The sequence below is a fragment of the Prosopis cineraria genome, unplaced genomic scaffold, assembly GCF_029017545.1.
Source record: "Prosopis cineraria cultivar Desert tree isolate PC_DT_omini unplaced genomic scaffold, ASM2901754v1 PC10, whole genome shotgun sequence".
NCBI classification, from domain to species: domain Eukaryota; kingdom Viridiplantae; phylum Streptophyta; class Magnoliopsida; order Fabales; family Fabaceae; genus Prosopis; species Prosopis cineraria.
Genome location: NW_026555341.1, coordinates 28,094,997 through 28,103,966, shown reverse-complemented (window position 1 = coordinate 28,103,966; position 8,970 = coordinate 28,094,997). Strand labels below are relative to the sequence as shown.

General features: G+C 28.3%; 1 protein-coding gene across 2 annotated transcripts; it reads right to left on the bottom strand.

The window, feature by feature from the left end:
• Positions 1-2,381: 2,381 nt before the first annotated feature.
• LOC129323012 (PLASMODESMATA CALLOSE-BINDING PROTEIN 3-like) lies at positions 2,382-4,479 on the bottom strand. 2 transcript variants are annotated; one of them, XM_054969516.1, is made up of 5 exons: positions 4,314-4,479; positions 4,135-4,232; positions 3,675-3,914; positions 3,506-3,536; positions 2,382-2,898 (listed from the first exon to the last, which is right to left on the bottom strand). In XM_054969516.1, the coding sequence occupies exons 2-5, from the start codon at positions 4,190-4,192 to the stop codon at positions 2,637-2,639; spliced, it is 591 nt and encodes a 196-aa protein (XP_054825491.1). In that variant the 5' UTR covers positions 4,193-4,232; positions 4,314-4,479; the 3' UTR covers positions 2,382-2,636. The 2 variants fall into 2 exon arrangements, with proteins under 2 accessions (XP_054825491.1, XP_054825490.1); XM_054969515.1 differs by having other exon boundaries at positions 4,135-4,477.
• Between the last annotated feature and the right edge of the window lie 4,491 nt (positions 4,480-8,970).

Sequence of the window (8,970 nt, the reverse complement as noted above, 5' to 3'; positions counted from 1 at the left end):
TTGAAAGGGAGATCTAATTAATACACGTGGTAATTAAATTAAGCGGTGAAATGCTTCACTTGTCTAGATTATTCACACCAACTACTTAATTGAATGTGGCTTCATAACTACGTAGCCACCGACCATTTATTTGTTTAACACCTAATTTTGTTGTTAATATAATATTTCATTTACCTGTTACATTTCATGTTAAACTAAATTCATTTTTTTATGTGTGGGATTTAGAAAAGAAAAATATAATATTAACATAAAGTGATATTGATAGCTAAACTTTCTAGCGAGTCGGTGATTCAGGAGACAGAGAGAGCATATTCCATGTTCATGGGGTGCTCTTCTTACATGTGGACTTTACGGATTAAATTTGAATTTGAATGGTGTAGATTTAATTTGATTTTATTATTTTAAAAGGCACATGATTGATTTCAAATAAAGATAATTTTTTCATTGTCATATTTTTTTTAAAAATAATTTTATCATTTAAAAATTTTAAACCCAAACCACCCATATAAATTTTAAACGATCCATATGTTAAGATAATATAAAGCTGTCAATAAATGTAAACTTGGCACTTAAATCCATAAGCCCTCTTATCTTAATATCATTACTTTTATCAAGCAACCTTATTGATAGGGCCGAAGTCAAAAGCTCATAATTTTTTTAAGATTAAAATTTTAAATTATACTCAAATACATATGTAAAGGGCAAGAGGGTGCTTGCCTCCGCCATAATTTCATTGGTCCCTTCAAATTTTTTAAAATTTTTAATTTTACTCATAAAAAAATGTAAAAGTTAGTGTTGGCTCTTTCGGATTATACTCATACATATATATAAATTACATACTACTTTAATCAAATATTTAAAATGTGTATATTCTTTATTTCTTATCATCATCCATTTTAATTTTTTTAAAAAAAAGGCATTAGACTTTTTAGAGAGAAATATACTTGGAGGAGGCGACGTTTTTTCAACAACCTCACTCACTTCTTTTTTATTACCTAAAATAAATATATAACAAATTAAATTGTTCTTATTCATTAATTTCAAAATCTAAATTATATAAGCAAAATAATAAAAAAAATATAAAGTCTCAGTAGCTTGCTAAGCTCAATTCCCTAAAGCTTTTTTGTACTAAAATTGTCAATTTTTTCAAGGCTAGCATTTAAAAAATACAGTACTCAAGAAGGTACCTTGTCATGCCCGGCTCTTATAGCCTTTGATGCCTTTGATGCCTTTGTAGAGTCCTATGTTAGTACAATAATGTAAGCCATAGGCATAGCCTTAAATTATTTCATATTTGTCGGTGACACAGTAATATCAGTCAAACAAACTTATTCTGACATTCGTCTCCAACCAACAAAATCTGCCCCACACAACGCAAGAGGAAGAAAAAACCCACCTGATCTCTGTCATTCTTCAATTATTAATTAATTAATTGTTCGATCCACGCAGCACAGTGATTGCAATCTCATTTATCAAACTTTTAAATTGACTCTTTGCATTTAACTTATTCACAAATCAAACTCAATAAAATTTAAAATTACATTATGAGAATAAAAGATAAATTAAAATTATTTTTTTAAAAGACCAAAATGCCCTTTAATTTGTGACTTTATTTATTAATTTAAAAAAACTTAACTTTTAATCATTATACTTTACTCGTATTTTCTTAAACTTTTATTTTTAATATTTTATGTTCATTTAAGGTCTTCATACTTTAATCATTTTAATCATTTAAGATCCTAAAACACCAAAAAATAAAATTATGAAGATCCAAAATATTGAAAAAAAATACAAGTATCTATAACAAAATATAAACAAACTACAAGAATCAAAAGTTATATTTTTTCTATTAATTTTTTAGCAAAATTTATTAATTACTTAATTTTACTTAACACACTCAACTGAATTATATCATTTGTTAAGTAATTTTATTTGTTAATTCTTCAATATGACTTATTAATTACTTCACTCATTAAATCAACAACTCTTAAATAAACTATATTACTTATTAATCATATGACTTTATTAATTAATTTCACAACACTTATTAATTTTGTAACTTGTTTATACCATATAAAAAATGGAAAAATGACTTATTACTTACTTCACATATAAAGATGATTTCAATTTTATCTTTTGATCTTATTGTGAATAAATCAATCACGTCTCTAATTCATAAATGAAATTCTCTCTAAACAAAAGGGGTCACGCCACGTACTTGCATTGACAAGCGCATAAAAGAATACAACGTCTCCATCAGCTGAAAACGACACGTCGGCCGTTAGAATGAATAATCAATCAATTTTATGTGGCTAAAATTTCATTAATTTTTTTTAATATAAAATACTGCCTCCCACAGATACACAAACAGGGGGGAAATGTAAGAAAAATAAAAAATAATAATAACAATAATAAACCAAACAAATTCTAGCTTAACCCAATTGAGGTATTGTTTCTGGATGATTCTCTCTCAAATCAGAAAATAAATTTACATGACTACCCATCCTCTGCAGTGGCAAAATCTCATCCACAAATCAAACCCCACCAGTATTTTCCTTCTAATAATAAAATAAAATAATAACAACAACACCAACAACATCAATCCTAGCGTACAATAACAGCAAGCACTGTACCTTTTAGAATCTGAGAAAAGATAACCACAAGGTAAAAACAAGAGGAATCAGTAGTTTAGTGCCTTCCACAAGAATCTTTCCCCCATTGCTACCATCGTTGAATGGTGATGTAGATGCTGATGGGCTAATTCCAAACACAGGACTCCCATTGCCGGTGCCGGTGCCAGTGCCGGTTCCAATACCGGTTCCTGTTCCGGTGCCGGTTGGTGGTGAGATGGTGGAAGGAGATGTTCCTGGTGTACCAGTTGTTGGGGTGCCTGTGTTGCTGCAAGAAGAAGCTAACTAATTGATCAACAAGATTATATACCAAGTATCCGGACCCTAATTGATCAAATGTAGTTTTTAGGGCAGATCTTGGGTCAACAACAACGTGAGAGGATAGAACAAGACAAATTACTGATGAAACATCCAGATCACATGCCAGTTAATTGAGATTATTTGTTGTGTCAGGCAAGAAACATGATGGTATATCTGGAAAAGGACCTTTTAGCTGAAACTTTTTATACTTCAGAATCTGGGAAAGTAGATAGATCAACCAAACCAAACCAAACCAAAAACATGTCTTTATTTCTGTCTTCTTTTTTACAAAACAAATCAGTTTGAGAAGCGTTCTTGAAATCCTTTTTGTATGCTAATAATGGCAGCAAAATAGAACATAACAAGAGGATATGAATGAAAAACAGAGGATTGGTTTCTTGCAAAAAGATTATTGAATAAAAACTGGGAAAGATCAATCAGGTTTGAACAAGATTCCCAATTTTATATTTAAAAAAGAACAAAAAAAGACCAAAAAAAAAAGATAAAAAAGGGATTTCCCACTTCCACCCAATTTACAGAACAAAAGACTGAAGATCCAAAATCAGGAGACATACCTTGAGGGATAAACACAAGAAGATGAAGTAGCTGCAGATCAATGAGAAAAAGGCCACAAGAACAAGAGAGAGAGAGAGAGCATTAGAAACAGTAAAACTAAAATCCCTCAAGCTTGAGTCCCCAAAAAAATAGTTTGGAGGATCAGGAATTCAGGGTAGTGTAGTTTACATGGTGGGTTAGCACTTGTTGTGGCCGTGCCTGCAAAATCACAGCTTCCCTGAGTTTGACCACTTTTCTGAAAATAGCTATTAACAGCCCAGTTACAGTGATCTTTCACAGTGTTAGGGTTATAACAAGCTCCATTTTGAAGAATTGGAGTACAGTCAGCTCCAGCTCCACAAGCATAATCTATATTTTTCTGAAGCACTTGATCACCCACACCATCTTTGCATACACAATAAAGAGCACCTGTTCAAGAGAGAGAACAGGTTAGTCCCCACAAGATCAAACCTTTTTCTCTAGCCCTTTCTGATCTTAAAAGCAGGCTTCAGAGTTCTCTTTAATCGAAACACAAAACCCATCTCACAAAGACAAGAACATGGTGAAAACCCAAATCTCATAATCATCAAAATCTGGTTGAGGAAAAAACACAAACACCATATGGGCACAGAAAACCAGGATCGCTTACTTGACTGGCCAATCAAGGCTGAGATTGAGAGAAGCAGTAAATACACCAAGAAAGCCATGATTGTTGATGATGGGTTTTCACTTTTCGATTCCAACAAGCTGTATCAGGTTGGATTAGTTTGATGAGGCAAGAGAGGGAAGAAAGAAAGAAAGAAAGAACAGACAAAGAAGAACAGAGACCTCTCAAGAAAAAGGCGATTCCAGTTGATATGGTGGCGATGGGCGTGTGCGCGTCTCTATTATGTGACGCACAGTTTTCAACTCAACACTAATGCCCAGGTAGCTTCACATCATGTATGATATCGATGAGCATGCTTATTTACTCATGTACGTAAAAGGAAATGAAGAATGTAACAAGTTTATTGGTTATTATTAGTTTATTACAGTGATTGTTTGTTGAATCAACCCGGAGATTGTTCTGGGGAACTGTGAAACTCATAAAGGCTGAAACTTTTGTGAATATAATAATAGTGATGATTCATTTCACTATTTCAGTATTTCATGGTCAAACGGGTCTAAACTCATGAGGGTGGTCAAAAGTTAACCCAACCTTGCCCTGGTTAAGCTTGGAATCTCCGAAATAATAATAATAATAAGAAAAAATTAATCTTTTAATCCCAAACTTTTAACTCACTTGTAACTTAGTTCCTCAATTATAACTCGCTGCGATTCAGTTTCTCAACTTTTGATTTACCTATAATTTGATCCTTATTTTTTATTTTTTTTTAAATTTTTTTTATCAAATAAGAGAGATAAAAAAAATGTTCATATATTATTCTAACATGAAAAAAATTAACAAAAGTTGAGGGATTAAATTGTAAGTGATTCAAAAATTGAGGGATTGAGTTACAAGTGAATTAAAAATTGGAGGACTAAAAGATTAATTTTTTCTAATAATAATAATAATAATAATAATAAAAATGGAGTCTCTGTGGGCCCCAGAATGACAAAGTCGGTTCCTTTGTTTCTTTTCTTGTAAGCGTGCGTTGTCACCAAAATTTTCAAGCTTCATAAATGGCACAGGAATTGAAGAACACTACGGATTAGAATCCGATGGATGGTAATTTCTCATTTGACACCACAATAATAATTGGATTCAATCAAATAATTATAAAAAATGTTATCATATAATATTAAAAAAATATTAATTTTTTTTTAAAAGGAACAATGAATGTAAAGAACGCTTTGATTACAAGGATTATTCTAGATTTTTGGAATAATTAGTCATTAATACAAGGTAAAGTTTGAGTAATTATTTTTTTAATTTTATCTCTTATTTACTTATTATTATTTAAATTTTTAGACAATAATTTATTATAAGTATTATGTAAAGAAAGATAAAGTTGGAAAGTTACATTTTTTACAATTTTAATGTTATAGGAAGTTACATTTTTTTCAATAAGCATAAATTTGATTAACTTCACAAGATCAGATGATAACTTATAGACTTCAATTTTCTCTGTAATTTTAATAAATATTTTAATTTTATTTGGACCTATTAATCTCTTAATTTATATATGATAAAAGTATTAAATATTTACTCCATTTCTTTAATTGTTTATGTCAAGCACACATGATCTGCATGTTTGGCGCATGAATCATTCATATCATACATAGAAGCCAAGACGCAAAATCTGAAGTTGGATTATGCTATCATGTCATTTTTCAAACGGTTATAGTTCCTTAATTCTTACTATATATAATGATTTTCCAAACATGGTACAAGTAATTTTACACACATTATTTTAACTTTTTTTTGGACAAATATTATTTTAACTTTTACTAATTTTTAACTTTATTATTTCCTTCATTTTTCTCAAAAAAATTGTCAAATTGTTTTCTTGATTACATGCCATATTATCATGCTTGATTGTACCCAGCTTCGCCACATCATTTTGTCCCTTTCCTTTTCGCTTCCCGTATCAATATTTAAATCAAATTTTGAAGGGATCAAATTTAATATTTTACAAAATAATTATTTTCTTTTTAATTAAATAATAAACTATTTAAATCAAATATCAGTAGTTTGGATTTCATTGTTATTTTTCTAATTTTATATTTTCATAATAATTTTGTAAAATATTAAATCAGCGCTATTCAAATTGGATAGTTGATGGCAACACAAAATTAATCGATTACTACAACAGTTACATAGATTAATGAACTTAAAAAATAAAAATAAAAATCATTAAGTGCTAATATTACCTTAGGATTTGCTTGCCCTCATCATGTTTATGACTAATTGCATATGATTTATTCTAATATGCTAAAGTGCCAGCCATTTTTACTACTCCCTCTGTTTTCTTTGCATGAGCAAGTTTATTACACATTTTAAGACTCAGATTTAAAAATACTGTATTTTTTTTAAATTTCACAATATGTCCTTAGTTGTTGTCTTGGACTTTTAAGATTAGTATAGATAAAGGTACAATTACAAAGTAATAATTATTAATGTCTTGCCATATTTTAAAAGCACAAGTAAATAAAAAAAACAATTTCTCCAAAAGAACTTTTGAAAAAAGGGCATGATCAATTAAATGATTCTCGTCTTGACTGATTTTAAGGTACTTAATATGTGAAATGATTAAAATTTACTTATATTGAAAACAGGAAGGAGTATTAATTAGGTACTACATATACTCTCTCAAGTTCTAAATATAAGGTCCACTTAAACAGTTTACATCATTTCAATTAAATCCTCATTAAAGATCCTAAATAAATGTCTTCATATTGACAATTGAAATTTCAATATATCATTTTTTAAAAAGAGTAATAAATAAAATAAAAATTTTAAAAGATTCCTTATATTGTGATTTGAACAGGGTATTAATTAAATATAACAAGCTTACGTACCTTTTTTTGGATTCCATGAATTAGTTAAGGGAAGTTTATAGGGAGAATGGCAAAGAGGTTTGAAAAGGACTAATTAATTTAAGTTAGGCCTTAAGTATTAAATTTTAAGAATTTACAACTCAATCTCTCAATTTTGTAATTTTATTATGATAAATTTGTAACTTGTATTCCAAATTTTAATAAGAGAGATAATTTTTTTATTCTTCAATCATGTTAAAATTTAAAAAATAAGTTACAAATTCATCACAATGCAATTGTAAAATTGAGAGATTAAGTTACAAATTTTTAGAGTTTGACACTTAGGACTTAACTTAAATTAATCGATCTTTTTGAAACTTTTTTGTCATTTTTTCAATTTTATACTCCCTTCCTTTAATATTAAAAGGCATTTTTATAAAAATATCATGTTCAAAATATGTATAAGGCATTTTGGATGGTTTAAACTGCAATTAAGTTTTTCTAAAAACTAAAATCAGGGTGGTAGTTAATAATATTTTCTAATTGAGAAGTATTATCAAACAACTGTAAATATAAAAAGAAAATGTAATTTTAAAGATAATTAATTAAGATATTGAGAAATGTAATTTGGTTAAAAGTGTTTTATAAAACTTAATATAGAGAGCATGTAATACCTGAAGGAGTATTAAAAAGGATATGAAAGTGAACTAGTGCTTGAAAGATAAGGTCTTGTGAGCCAATGAAGACACAAAACATGCACAACACAAAATGTTGAGAATTTTTTTTTTTTTTTTATCAGAGGTCACTTGAGGTGGTTATGCCTTTATTGATACTTCTATCTCAAGAAAAACTCTCAATTCAAGTCTTCTATTCCACGTGAATTTTTTAAGGATCGCTATGTAATAACTTTGTTAAAAGTAATTTACCTTCATATCACTAGGAAAAAGGCAAAAAAAAAATGAATTTGTTTTTTTATAATTATATGATTTTTAATATTAGTAATTAATAATTAATTCAAATTCAATCATTGTTATTATCTAAATACTCAAATAGTCATATCAAAGTGTATGTTCACATCAATATTATGATCCGTGAACAGTCATTTTCTAGACTAAATTATGGGCTCGTTTGGTTATTGTTTTTCAAAACAAAAAAATTAAAAACCTGTTTGATTATATTAATTAAAAAATAATTTTAAAGTTAAAAAATTGATTGATAGTAGTGATCGATAATAGTTAATAATAGTGACCTATAGTTGGCCTTAGCTGAAGCAAGTTACAATAGTTAAATATAGTATGATTTAAGAATAAAATAAAAACAATTCTAAGATGTTTCTTATTTTTTAAAATAAAACATGAAAATAATTTTAAAAAAATTTAAATATAAAACAATTCTCCATCTATTGGAAGAGTTACTCACATTTAATATCTAACTGTATGTTAAATAGGATTGTTTCAAATAAAAAAATATCTGTAAGCAATCAAAAAATAAATACTAGTAGAAAACATGCCATTTACACCCACCCATCTATCTACACCAATTCAAGTGCACATGGTGTAAAAATAGGAGATGGTAACATTTTTATAAATAAATAGAAATCTAACATGATATCCATACCAATTCTATGCATAAGCGATGTAGATATAGATATCTAAATCAGTTACATGTGAAACTGATATATAAATATATTATATATTTATTTTTTAAAAAAATTTCTTGAGATATCTACATCGGTTACTCATGGCACCGATGTAGATATCTATATATATATATTTCAAAAATACTCTTGAGATATCTACACTGATTATTTGTGAAAACAATGTAGATTTATTTTTTAATTTATAAAAAATTATTTTTCAACATAACTACACCGGTTAGTACATTTAACCAATGTACATAATTTTATATCCACACTTGTTACTATGTATAACTTGTGTTGATGTGCATTTCAAAATTATGTCTAACCCTTTCTTCTTTTATTTTTTGTTGTCATTGTCTCTACGCACTTGAAAATCTCAAATTCCCA